General features: G+C 40.6%; 1 protein-coding gene across 1 annotated transcript in view; it reads right to left on the bottom strand.

The window, feature by feature from the left end:
* The window catches only part of DPP10 (dipeptidyl peptidase like 10), a 552,775-nt gene that overhangs the window by 480,378 nt on the left and 57,416 nt on the right, over positions 1-14,981 (bottom strand). Inside the window, exons 3-4 of the mRNA XM_083582231.1 lie at positions 12,843-13,061; positions 12,617-12,803 (exon numbers count right to left, since the gene is read on the bottom strand). Of these exons, the coding sequence (XP_083438357.1) occupies positions 12,617-12,676 (60 nt within the window). The 5' untranslated portion in view covers positions 12,677-12,803; positions 12,843-13,061. The remainder of the gene's footprint in view (positions 1-12,616; positions 12,804-12,842; positions 13,062-14,981) is intronic.

Genomic DNA, 14,981 nt, shown 5'->3' with positions numbered 1-14,981 from the left:
AGAAACCAGAAGTGAAATGAAGCACATCTTTTACTGCTCCCCCCCCTCAACTGCCAATGTAGAAATCCCCTGGAGAAGCAGGCATGATGTAGTGCAAGAAAGCCCAGCAGCAATATCGCACATTGTTTTGCACAGTTTGCACTGTCCCAGCTATGATCCATTTCTGATCATAGCTGCATTTCTGATCATCTGCAGATGGCAGGGGGCTGGTCTGGGCTCCACTCAGAAGGGTGGTATACTGCAGAGGAGCAAAATCCACCAATCTCATCTCTATCCCCCCTAAAAATGGGCTTATCAGCATCTATTCATTTATTGCTATTGTTACTATTATTAGTACTATTGCTACTATTACTATTATTCATTAAATTTCTATACAGCCCCTCATCTGAGGCTTACAGGACAGTTTATAATACAGAAGCACAAAAATGCATAATATAGGAACAAACAAAAACAATACCCACACACACAGTTTAAAAAGCCACAGATTGTTTAATATTTTGACCCTTTTTTCTTTTCATCACACTGCAGTTCATTTCTGCAGCACAGATTGTATGGACTAAGAACCAAACTAAACACAATGTTCATTGTATGAATACAAGTAATATACATTGTTTAATATATTTTTAAAACTCCCTTTGGTGGGAGGGTGGCTTGAGTAGGACTGGGACCATAAGGAGTAGAGATGAGAGTTAACCCTTCCTTACCCATGCTGTAGACTGCCTTGCTCCAAAGCTCTGAAGTACTGTGAGGGAGCTTCCATTAGAGCCAATAGGAATTCCCACCCCCACAGGGCTAATACCAGCTTTGAAGGCACAGGACATGTGGGCTGTTGTAGCCATGGCACGGCACAAAGGCTTGAACTCTCTTCCCCAATCCACCATGATCTTGACCCTACTCTGTCCCCAGCACAGCAGCTATTGCATTTTTTAAGTGCAGGTTATTTGCTTTCATACAATCCATGTCACACCTGGCTTGGCACTTAACTCAGAATGGAGGTTTGTGGCGACTGCAAATCAAAACAATGGAGATGTATCTAAATCCACATATATATATAACAATAGGTGAAAATCCTGACTCCATGCAAAAGAGCATGCACTGGCTCTATACACATGGTAGACACATGTTAAAGCATATACCTCACAACATATACACCTTTCAAAACCAGGACTGGTTCCAGCAAAAGCATTTTTGCTAATAATAATAATAATAATAATAATAATAATAATAATAATAATAATAATTTATTATTTCTACCCCGCCCATCTGGCTGGGCTTCCCCAGCCACTCCGGGCGGCTTCCAAAAAAATATTAAAATACTGTAATACATCGAACATTAAAAGCTTCTCTAAACAGGGCTGCCTTCAGATGTCTTCTAAAAGTCTATAGGAATAAGAATTCCTATAGAATTGCTATTAGAATTGCTCTATAGGAATAAGAATTCCTATAGAGCAGAGATGTTGATGCCACACCCTAGACCCGGCCTACCAACCCATTTTTAATGGCTTACCAGTCTCCCTGACAAACATTTACTGATTTTACCAGTTTTACTGATTCCAACTGTGGCTTTGGGCAAACCACTACCATTGTGAGAGTTGGTTGGGGTACTCTAACCTACGCTAGTGTTTCACAACTGCTGGATGCCCCCCCCCCGGTGGCTCTCTCCAGAGTGCTTTAACCAGCTGTCAACCACCAAAGTCACCAAAATGCCCAAGCACTGAGGAGCAGGGTTGATGAGAATGGGTGGGTGCACTGTATGTGTAGAAAGGGGGTGGCTGCATGTAGAGCATGGCAGTGAATGTGAATTATCTTTGTGGGATGTATACATGTGGTGAATGCACTGTGTGTCTAGCATGTGTGTGTGGATGTGCATGGTTATGGGTGTGCTGTCTGCACCCACTTGGCCCTACCCATCACTGACTTGCAGCCTTCAGAGAGTTAGCCAGCTCTTGATGCAGCTCTTGGACTAAAAAGAAATAAAGGTTAGGGGCCCTCTTTGCTATTTGGGAATGAACATAAACCGTTGTTGCCATGCACTATCTATGTGGAGCTTACACTGTGACATATGTTTTCATACATGTTTTCTCAAGTGATATTTCTCTACAGAGGAAAAAAAATGTAAGATTAGAATTAGCCTACAGAAGAAAGCAAATAATAATAATATTTTAATTAATAGCTGTTGTTCCTTCCTTCAGAGGAACTATAACAAGAATATTAAATCTTTTTCATAACTCTTTTGTACAGCTGGCAACTGCTCTGCATCCTTGGCAGAACAGAACCCTGCAAGGGGTACTTAACATATTATAATTTTAAATCGAAGCATGCTCAAACTGCTCTGTTTTCTGCAAACATTTAAAACAGCGCTGAAAAACTCCTGACTCTTCTGAATAGTGGGAAATAGTACTCCTGGTGGTACCATTGGATTATTTATTCATGTTGCCATCACTATCCCATAGTGAAGTTATCCTATAGCCAAACCTGACTGGCTTTGGGGTGTTTTTAACATTATCCCATTCATTAGCCCTAGTCAGGGGTTCAAAAGACTACATGAGGGCTCAGACTATATAGCAAGCCTGACAATCGGTTGTGGTGCATGTGATGGCCCTAACCTAACTCTCCACATCCCTTGGCATGCTGGCTCCACCTCTCCTCTCCCAACATGTGCAATGAACAGATCTTGCACGCCGAGTGGAAACTTCTGCAGAGTCTAAGCATGTTAGAATCTTCCTTCAGATCTTCACTCAAAAGCTGGAGGAGCAATAGGGATTGGGGGTGCCTAGGGATACTGGGGGCATGGCCAGTGAATACACTCCTGCCCCCCTCCCTATGCATGCCTAAATAGAGGTACTGTATGCTCCCTAACAAAGCGGGATCACATATTTGACTAATCCAGAAAGGGAACAAAAGCAAGTGGGTTTGAGGTAGAAATTCTACCATGCCAAAAATCCTATTTTCTGTCTAAAAATTGAAATTGGAGTGTATTGAGTACAGCATAAACTTTATATGAGCAGATGTTGCAGACCTGCATAATGTATGCTAAACCTCTTGTGTTTAAGGCATTGTGCTCATCTTTCACCTTTGTAGACCACAGGCACCAAGTAGACATGGCTGGCATCAGCTCCTTAGCCCGTGGGTATGCAATGTACTCATACATTTAAAATGTAGGCACATATAAGCAACACTGTTCAGTAATTTGTGCTCACTAAAGGCATTATGTGCGGAACAGCTTTGTGGGGCCGGGAGGAACCAAACCCATGACGACTGAAATAGAAGAACGGCTGGTGTTTGGAGAGTCATTTCATAAGTTCCATTAGAAAAGGCAATTATATATAGTCTCATACATTAGGCTTCTACAAATCACCCAGGAACATAGTATCAATTTTTCTCAGTGGTAACAAGGATTTGTGAAAAGCAAATTTAGCTATGATTACATCCCAAGAAACTACTGACCTTGCTTTAAATAAGGTTTGTTACACCTTTCGTAAACATTTGGTGCCTACCTGCCTTAAAATAGCCTTTTTTCAACCATGCCATTAATCTAAAAGCTATTAATGACCAGGGCAATGCTCACAGTGCATGTAGTTCATGCCTAGGACAAGTAATTGCATACGGCCAGAGTAAAGATCCTTAAGTGCGCAAAAATCTCCAGTTATTTGGCAGGGGTGAGGGGGGCTCACAATGCTTTATTCATTTTTTAAAAAAAATAAATTGGAAATATGTTTGCAAAAATAGCTAGGAAAATTTAAAATACTAAAGCTTTACATTGACAAATGACATGGTAGCAACTGGAAGATTAAAACAAAACAAAAAAATGCCTTGTCAAAGTCCAACTAGTGTTGATCTATAAGGATTTGAACCTATATCAGGTTGGATCCACTTAAGCGCATTACACTGCCGGTGGGACCATTTACATGCTCTTAAAATGCTAAATAGATTACAGTGTATTCATAGGATGAGGGTAGGGAGTTCAATATATTGCAGTATTGATCTCTAATAGATTAGGTATAGCATAGCACAGGAAAGAGAGGCGATGGGAGTGAGCCAAGCTTTCAAGTTATTTACAGGCCATCTTTCCCTTCTCTAGGTGTCCTGTCTCATCTACTTTTACATACCATTTCTATTTTTGCGTTCCCAGTGATGTTTCTCTGCCATCTGAATGCAGTCAAGGACTACAGCACTCAAAATAATCTCTATTTATTTATATCGAGTCCAACTCTAAAATACAAGAGATACTTGTATCATTTTGAGGATAGAAGGATTTCATGTATGGATGTGTCTGCATAGATAACGGTTTTACCATTTTCTCTTTTGAATTTTTTTAATGATGTCAAATTCAGACATGGACAACAATGTAAATACATCCCAGAATCTAATCACAACCTTCTTTTCCAAACTCTTTTTTTGAGTCCATTTAATTTTTAGATTGCAAGCCTTCGGGGAAAGCCTAGTGCCATAAAATTACTTTTCTATGGCACTTTGTAACCTGCAGTGCTCTCTAGAGCAAAAAAACAAAATTAAGATGGTGCCCCACATGCGTAGTATTCTGCCTCCTTTATCCTGAATCACCTTGTCCATGTGGGAAAAGCAGGTGCTGTGGGGAAAATGGAAGACCAAAGGGTAGTGAAAGCCTTGATATAAAGATGCAGCTAGCAGTGTGTGTGGTGGAGCAGAGACACTGGGCCTCCCAACCCCCACCACCCACCATGGCCACTGCTGCTGCTTACTTGAATGGGGCTGGGCTGGGTCAGGGTTGAAGGTTGGAATCACATGGTTACACAGATGGGAGTTGCCATGACCAATCTGGCACTCCTGTAGCTACAACAGCCTTCTCCACCCTCATGCTGCTAGATGAAGCTGCAGACGGGCAAGAGAGCCAAGGGATAAAGAGAAGGGCAAAGGAAAGGTGAAGGAAAAGAAAGGTGAAAGGAGTGACATTCACTCATTTCCTCAACTCTAACTCAGTTTTGTGGCCACATTTTTCATACACGCACCCCCACATTTGTTGTCCTCCTCATGGATGATTTTTAGACATCAGCTTAAAACACAGCCATAGAATCATAGAATAGTAGAGTTGGAAGGGACCACAAGGGCCATCCAGTCCAACCCTGCAATGTAGCAACCTTTTTGCCCAATGTGGAGCTCAAGAGATAAAGATTCTCATGCAGGGATGGGGAAGTTTTCTCAACCTAAGGGCCACACTCCTTTCTGGGCAGCCACATGCCAATGGTGAATGGAGCCGGAGGCAAGTGTGGATAGAACTTCTACCTTTGTGTCCTAGGCTAGTTTTTCAACACCTTCTCATACCCCTCTCTGTTCTCTATGCAAGCAAGCAAGGGGTGCTATCAAAGACACATTCCAGCCAGACAAAAACACTTAAGGGGAGTGCAAAGCAGGGATGGTGAAGGCTATGGCTTGGAAACAGGTCTAGGGTGTGATAGAGAGGCCAGAGAGCCACATCCCCCCCCCCCGGTCAGAGGTTCTCTGCCTCTAGTTTAATATGCATATTAACAGACATCTTAATTTTATTGTTATGCTGTTTTTGGTTGTTTTGTTCAGTGCCCTATGATTGTATGGGATGAAGGGCAGCAACAAAATAAAAATAATAATAAAATGCCACTGGCTGATAGCAATAAATGGGCATGTTTTGACCAGACCTGGTTAATGCCAACAAGAGATAAGCAAGACCAAATGACAGAGCAAGTGGGGGAAATGGAAGAACCACAGGTGATTGTCACAGTTAGCCGTTTTAGTTAGAGAATGGCAGGCTGCCGATACTGAATGCTCAAGTCAATCCAATAATGTATGTGTTTATATGCTTGTTTCTTCTGACTGTGTAGCATGATCCTAGGTGCATTTACTCTGACGCAAGTTGCACTGTGTTCAGTGGTGCTCATCCCTTAGAAAGTGCACCTAGGATAGCAGCCTTAAATTCCGTGTTCCCAAGCGTGTAGGCACATTGCGGCACGTCTCACAATATTGTCTCACCTCTCAGAAAATTCTGCCTGACAAATGACATTACAGTGTGCAAGAGTCAGGTTTATGGATAGCATCACTGAGCAGAAGAAAAGTCTAATTATCCAATGCTGAAAATGCCGACAGGGAATTGCATCGCTGCTGGGACAAAATAGAGCGGTAAAGCCTATACAAGGCCATTAGAGTGCTAAGCGCTCAGACAGTCTTCCCATTTGATGTCATTAGCTCATATTAGTGATGTGTGACATTTGTTACACACTGTATAGAATAATTCTTAATGGACCAAGCAATCAGGCTATTTCTCAGATATTGACTTACATTATAGCACGGTACATTTTGGCAATGGTCTGCTCCAGTTTATTAAACAGCTGGAGTGGGGGGAAATGGTCATGTATTTCCAAAATGCTGTATACATTTAACTGATTTGCTCGTGCAAATCTTTGCATATAAAATAGAATTGTGGAGCTGAGAGGGAGACGGAGAGGGAGAGGGAGAGAGACTGCATCTACTTCAGATATGCATATATACACTAGGGATGGGTAAATCTGTCAGTTTTTGTTTCTCTTTTTTCCAGTCTTGGGTTAAGGGCTTCACATTTCCACATTGGTCTGAATGATGCAATAATATCCACATCTGAATGCACCCTAAGAAAGCTGCAGTATTGCATGGGCAGTTTGGCAGTTCCACCCCACCAAATGGGCCACTACCGTAAGAGTCTGACTTATTTGGGGTAGGAGTGGATTTATTGCACAAGAGTAATATTTAGCATTTGCTATTAATCACAATGTACCCATTTTCTTTGTGGTGTGTTCTCGAAGCTACCAACATGAGTTTGACCAAACTGCGGGAGGCAGTGGAAGAGGCAGTGCCTGACGTGCTCTGGTCCATGGGGTCACAAAGAGTCGGACACAACTAAACGACTAAACAACAACAATGAAGGTGCAAGATCTGTGCAGAAGTGCTGCAGTCTGACACAAAGACAGAGACCAGATCTAAAGTGCTTCCTATCATAACATCTGCTGAGCTGTGTTAGAATGAGAAGAAGCTTCCAAATTGCTGTCCTACCAGAACTTCAGACTCCAGTTCTGCTTAAAAATAAAACTGGTCTACAATCCAATCAGTTGCTTGCTTTCTTACTATCAGAAATATGCTAATAACTTTGGTACAGATTTTCTGAACTTGTACGAACTTGTAAACTTGTGGCATATATTGGGTGGGGGGGGGAGAGAGTAATCTTTATAATGCTCCTCCAGACAGCAGATTCTGCATTACCGGCTTTTTGCAGCTGCAGGTGAGTATTTCAAAGTAATTCATGTGCCTTTCCCAATGGATATTTTCTGATGTGCTGCTACAGTTCCATGCCATGCCCCTGTAGTCTAGCATTATTCCAGCTTGATTAGTGTTCCTCATATGCCTGGACTTATTTGAAGCACTAATCACACATCCAGTTCCTGAAAGAAGGAACATTTTGGGGTGAGCTCAAGAGCTACCCAACCAAAGAGGAAACGACAATGCATGGTCTTCAATAACAACAGGAAAGTCTCCCAGCACTGCAAAATTAAAGATTCCAACACCAAAACAAGAAAAGTAGCTTAGTAAATTGCTCTAAGCACTCCCTATTCCAGGTTACCCCTTGATCACTTTCCTGCATGTAACACCAAGTCATATCCATTCACCAAGGGGTGTAAGGCAGAAAGCACCACAAGGAAAATGTCAAAAGTATGAAATGCACAAATCTTCATTGTGGTTTTTCCCCCAGGTAAATTTAACAGCTTGCTGCACAAACAAGGTAGAAAATATTTCTACTATGCAGTGTTCACACTTTGTAAGATGTTATATATTCACACTTATGTTATCAAGAGATTCAAAGTTGTTGAATTTATCAAGCCCAAGCTATTGAGTTTTTTTTAACAAGATGAGCAAAGCTTTAGCAGTTCTCTCCCTCTGTGACACAATCTTTCCATTTTGCCATTAGTAAAGCATAACGGTACACCCAACAGTGGTGAAATTCCGCGACAGGATCTAATTTACTTTCAGTGTTACAAGATGAGCCAACAGTGTAAAGAATAAAAACAAGTCATTTGCCCAAGGGGTGGCTTCTGAAGCCAAGGTTGTAATGAAAGAGAAATAAGGTGGGTATTTAGCATTCCCAGCAAGACCCTAAAAAGTTTTCTGTATTACAGATCTAAGTGAAAAATCATTAATTCAGAGAGCTGCTTAGCTCTCTAAGATTTGAAAGTGTTTCAGAAAATGCAGTAAAATGAATCTCAGTTAAGAGAGGGTTTCATTAGGAGGCTGGGAACTTTATCTAAAGTCAGCTGAAATGCTTTTGCACCCTCTCTCCTGTTTTCCCTGGAAGGAGACTTCACTGACAGAGTAGAGAATCCGAATGTTTTGGACTACAATTTCTATCACCCGTGACTATTGGAAATGCTGGCTGAGGTTATAATCCAAAACATCTGTAGGGCACCAGGCAAGAGAATGCTACCATAAAATGACTGTTTAAAAAAGAAATAAAGAAACCCAGAGCCACACATTATTCTTCATGTAAATAAAATGAATTTTATTTATTGATGTTTAGAAAAAGTAAAAAAAATGCCCATAGTTATGCCTTGTAGTGAGCCAGACAAATGGATCTAGCTGGTTCACCATGGCTTACCCTGTCTAGCAAAGGTACTGAGGCAAAATATTTTTCTTGGAATCATCTTCTAAGTTTAAGCTTCAAAAATTTTATATATAAAGTGCTGAGTTGACTCATGGGCCCTTTGCAAGTCAGGTTCCCAACAAGTGTACTTTAGTTTGAAAAAGAGCTATGGGTCAGTTTCTTCAAAGCAGCAGTCACCACCATGGCAGGTTATAAATACAACTGGGAAATGTCAAATTAAGTGAGAGATGCAAACAAAATAACCCCAAATTACATTCAAAATGTCTTGCGATATTTGATCAAGGTTGCATATATTTCCTTTCGCCCAGTAACCACTCAGCCCTTGTAGTGTTCAATTACAGCTCAAACCACTCTCAGATCAGCTGCATCCAGCACCATTTTTTAAGGGCTTATATTCAGACTAACAGCAATCATATATTACAAAGCTGTTGAATAGCATAAAGTGGAGGTTTTTAATTTCAAAATATGGACCAAAATCTAGCCCCACCATTTGAGAACTGATCATAGTTTCATATTTTTGCAATTCACAGGCATGAAAATTGGCAAATCAATCCCCTGCCAGTCTGATACAGGGTCTGTTTTGCCTGCACAAAAATATAGTTAATATAATAATCCGGTCTCAAGGTGCTTCCCAAAAAAATGTATCCATAGTTTTATTAGGTGTCATGTTGCACTTTCAAACAATATATGCAACTGCCTGCCAGCCTTGCCACTGCGTAAGTAAAAGCAAAACTTCACCTTGTTCTAGTACTTGCTTTATAGTGCTACACAGGGAAAAATGATTATTCTTAGAAACATGGATCAAACCGGAAATTTCACTTGCAGTTCAAAGATTCTAATAATGACCTTTTTTGTGGGAGGAAGATTGCTTTTGCTTTTCTTATTTCCATGAAATGGAAGATGCTATACAGTTGACTGAAGCTAATGAACATGCAAACATTTCCAAGACCACTATGTTTCAGAAACATTGACTATGGTTTGTCTGTGGAAAGTGTGGCAACTTAAGATTTGAATTCATGCCGTCCTCCTAAGTAGATTTCCTTTTGATCAGCCTTTGCTCATGCACTGTTTGCCAGAAGCCCCCAACCAGATTTTGCACTGAATGGTCTGTTTCCATGTTTTCTACCACTTTTTGCCCCCTTTATCATCCCCATCTGTATTGGATGGAATGTGTGGAATGGAGGCTGCACCTGGGAGCTTGAAAAAGGTGAGAACGCAGGGCACCGTGCACAGAATTGTGATGATGACAGTCTCAGGATCACAATGGCACAGGACATCCATCTCACATGACTGCAGACTATCATGATACACAAGAAATCATGATCATACATGTTTGGTACAGCTTTTCCAGAAACACTAGGCGGTGGAGCCGGGGCAGAATCACTGCAGGCAGAACCCTGACAGGAAAAGGAAGAAGGCACCATGCATCTTCTAACTCTCAGCTCCAATGCTGATGCAGATCCAGTTGTTCCATCAGCAATTCAGGCCCCGACAGATAGCAAACTACCCAGAATTCATGTTCATCATGGCCAATGCCTATCTTCTCTCCATTTCATTTTGGATACAATCCTAATTCCCACTGCATCCCAGTCTGATTCCACTAAAGGGTACTACAACAAAACCTTTTCACAGTGCCCAGTAGCATGCCAGACACCCCAGCTTGTAGATTGTACACCTACAAAGGCTGCATTCCTAACCCTGCTTGCCTGGGAGTAAGCCCCCTTGAATTCAATAGGTTTATTTCCAAACAGACGTGCTTAGGATTGCAGCCTAGACTATTAAGCTACTCCATGTACAATTTTAATGTTTTTGTCACTGTCTCGCAGTACATTCCAGCTGATTGCTGAAAAAAGGGATTAGCACTTCCTCCCTACCCCCAATTTCTATTAGAAACACTACGTCTAAGAAAACATGCTAAAGAGCTGGTGTTTTTTCAACTACTGAAGCATATTGTATCCCAACTTCATATTTATGTCAGCTTCTGCTACCATTTCCTTAGCACTGCAGTATCTTGAAATGTTTTCAAAGCACATAATACACCTGACATCATAAAGAGAGTGCAAAATATCAAAAGGTTTATCTTGGGTATTGTTATTCTTATGACAGCTGTAGCACAAAGGGTCCATGGCTAAACACAATTGGCTGGTGTTATTTCTTCTCCTCGCCCCCCCCCCTCGCTCGTTCGCACACACACACACACACACACACACACACACACACATTGACCAATCTGGGTTTTTAATGTGACACTAACATTTTTGTGCTTTCTTCCTGGCATGTGGTCAAGTGCATTTAATAACTGCTGCCAACAGTGAAAAAAATAGTTTCAGCTGTAGCAGATATGATACAGGTCCCATACTGCATTGCACAGCCTTCGTTTAGTACTCACAGGGTTAGAACTGCAGATCCTTAAGAGGAGTGGAAGGTGATTTCATCTTAACTGCAGTATGATCGGTTTAAATGCAATTCATAGGATTTTGCTTACCTTCATATGCAAACATGAAACAAGTGGTCATTTAGTTTCTATAGATACCATTACAACTTGTGTGGCTGATCATTACAATCTTGTGAGAAACACATACCTTACGAATTACTCTTCGGAAATGTAGCCCATTTACACACACAAGAAGATTAAAGCTGAAATCCTATGCACACTTACCTAGGAGTGAGCCCCAGTAAACTCACCTGGGATTTGTACTGTATAAGATTTTACTATAAGTCATGTTTCCTATATTGTGTCCAAAACAACTAACAAAGCTAAATTTGTTTTAGAAACTAGTTTCGTTGTAACCGTACTTTACATCATTCATTTCTTTAAAGAGCCTAGATCCTCACTGTTCATAAGAATGCAGGAAGCCGCTTGATTTTGCCATATCACAGGGTGCCCAGCTGTGTGCACACTTACTTGCAAGTACGGCTACAGTCCTTCAGATACTTATTTGGAGTAAGTATCACTGAATGCAAATTGCAGAGGGTTACGCTCCATGTCCCACTGCATTCAGTGGTACAGCCCAGAAAATAGCATTATGCAGGGCTCCCATACACACATGTAATTGTAATTGTAATGTAAAGGAAGTACATTAAGAAATCCTTACACCACCAAACAAAAGTCTGTGCCTTGCCTGAAAAGTTATTTTCATTGCTATACATTTGCCTTACTGTAAAGGGTAGATAAGTTTATACAGAAACCACTGCAGCCCTTCTGTCGGCCCTTTTCACAGTAACATTAGCAATGTCTATCATTTGCCACACATCGAATATGTATGCATGTGGCTCAAATGCAGAGTAAGGAGAACACAAAATGATGAGAGAGCTTATTTCATGTTGTTATTAGATCAATCCACGTCAGTCAAGACCGTTCACAGAATGACAGGGCCATCAATAAAAGTTCAGCTTTCCACAATATCTCTAGGCTATCCCAGCCACCCAAAACATTTTCAATTAACAAGCCAACAGCAAGCCAACTATACTCTATTTCATTTCAACTTGGCACACATATCTATTCATACAACTGATCGGACCTTACCATTAAAATGATTGACAAGAATTCAAAATCCCAGTGCCTGGAGCATTCCATACAGTACTCAGAGAACACAAGAAACTAATGGAAAAAAAATCAAACAGGTTGCTAACTGTGTGTGTGGTGTTTTCCTTGGCTGTTTTGCCCCTCATTGTAGAAAGTACTGCCAAGCCTACCAAACTTGCTAATCATTATAACCCATTGCTAATATTTAAACTTAGAAAGCTCACCAACTTAGAAATCCTAAGTGAAAACTAGAAATAACAATGCAAGCATTATTCAAAAAATTCAGAATCAAAAGATTCAGTACTCTTCTTATAATCCACAAGCAATCAAAATTAGTCAAGCAAATATGTCAGAGTTTCTTAAATATGCAAAATAATGAACACCACATATTCCTATATATATGCACAAAGAGAGAGATGCACACACAATCTGCAACAATAATGAATTGTCCATACCTTGATCGTCTTGGATGACTGGCATTTGACGTGATGGGACACTGTTGCAGTTTGGTTCATGTTTCAGCACCCAGGATAGCGCACAATTCCACAATGAGTTATGGAGCAAATGGCTAGAAATCCGTCCTTCTTGCTCAGACTTCTGCTGTTGCTCTCTCTCTCTCTCTCTCTCTCTCTCTCTCTCTCTCTCTCTCTCTCTCTTCTTTCTCTCTCTCTCCCCTCCTACGAGTGCTTATGGCTCTAGAGGCTGGGATGCTGTCAGATTTGTACAAGTCTGAATCTCAGCCTTAAACTCGAGTATTCATTTGATTCATCGTTCTTCAGGTTTCTGAAGCCTCTGCACACAGAGAGCTCAAATGCTGCTTCCATTCACTTGCACTGCACCTCTCCAGCACTGAGAATGTGACAGCTCCTCAGCGCAGCCAATGATCTCGACTCACCAACCCTTTGAAAAGAACAGAATACCAGCAAACTGCATCAGTATTTACTGCAGCCCAGCACACTCTCTCCTTCCTTGAAATTAATCTAACTCAGGGGGTAATTACAGATTAGCCTTCAAATCCTAACTGCACAAACACAACGCACCACAGACACATACATACACACAATTTCAGTGTTATCAATTAATTTCAGTTTCCTGAGGTGGTGCTTGGAAAAGTAGCTGAAATATATGCAGACAATGAGACATCCCATCCAGATGCTTGCATCAAAACTCCCTCCTAATTTCTCTTTTGGAAAATCTGAAGGGAACCACCTGTTCTTTAGTCACACCATACACATTCCTGTGTTGAAATGGCCCCATCCCTTGGCATTAGGTTAGTACCTGGACTGTATTTTACTATAGAGTTCTCATGTTAAAACGGGATGCTGATATTATACCTTTGATCCTTTTCAAGTAGGTATAAGGGTTACACTATGCAGAATCAGATCAAATCCCTGCAGTAGTTCCCCACTTCTCCATTTCTCTTACAAGGGCTACAACAACTTGACTGACTTTCTTGTGGTCATTTTCTACAGTTCCTATGGTGCACAGAAATGCACCAAAAATGAGGCAGCTGTATTTGTAGACATGACAATCAATGCCACATATGCTGAGGTGTAAGTGTGAACATGACAAACAGAGGGATAGGGACAGTATAGTTTATTGTTGACATTGTTTCTCTTGTAATGCTCTTCACTGAGCTAAATCAAGTTAAATATCTTGATTTACAACTTCATGGAAATCAGGTAAACCAGCTCATTCCTGCTTTATACACTGAGGTTGCTTTCATTTGATGCATTTATTTTCTTGATATCACATGCTTAGCTCATCACAATGGGTGATATGAAATATGAGTCATATTCAGAGCAGACTCTGCTTTCAATATGACTTAGTCAGATTATCACCCAACATCTATAAGGATGATCTTGAATATTAATGTTTTCTATTATGCATACAGTCATCCAAATCTATACATGAGACATTCAGTGAATGGGAATGTTGATGTAAATAGTTAATCCACGCTAATCATCAGGTGAAGATGTAGGAATAAATAAGAAATTCTGTTGCCCATTTAGTAAAATTGAATGTTATTACCCTTTTATGTCATGAGCAAAAGAAATGTGGCAGAACAGCCTCAGCTTCATTTATAAACAGGGTGGCCGTGCTTTTAAAGCCCAGAGGTCTCCCGTGCCTTGGGAGGTTGATGATGTCACTGCATGCCACGCTAATAGCTCTAAGTGACAAGACCTATCATAGCCTCACAACTTAACAGAAATCAGCTTTTTGTAAACTGCTTTGATGCTTTGTTGCACTCAAGTGGTACAGAAACCTCATGAAATTTAAAAAAGAAAAAAGAAATTTAAAGAAATCAATGACCTGTTAATGGATTCTGATATGTCCTGGTCATGATTCAATTCCACCTATAACATGAACTGTATATTTTGGAGCAGATTCCATTTGTACATAATTTGGCTGCATTTCTTCCTGGCAAAGTGACGTAATTCACTTGGGTAACACGTCACTCACTGCTGCCACTTGTAATACCAGCACTAAACATGACAGATATGTCAAAGCAGAATGGACCATTGTGTGTGTAAATGTGTGTGCTTGTATGTGCAGCTAACATTTCCTCTGTGGTAGCCTATACAAAACAGACAACCTGAGAAACAAAACCTACATTTTCCATATCACCTCTTTGAGAAATTACATGTCACATCCTATGAGGCAGTGCCTATGCTGGAACCTTAACTAGTACAGGCTAATAATACTATATAGTGTTTGTTTGTTATTATGGTATGTATTTTTTGTGTTTTTGTATTGTAAGCCACCCTGCGATCTTCGGGTAAAGGGCAGTATAGAATAATAATAATAATAATAATAATA

Source organism: Podarcis filfolensis, assembly GCF_964270895.1.
Source record: "Podarcis filfolensis genome assembly, chromosome: 1".
Lineage (NCBI taxonomy): Eukaryota > Metazoa > Chordata > Lepidosauria > Squamata > Lacertidae > Podarcis > Podarcis filfolensis.
This window is presented reverse-complemented; position numbering and strand designations above follow the sequence as displayed.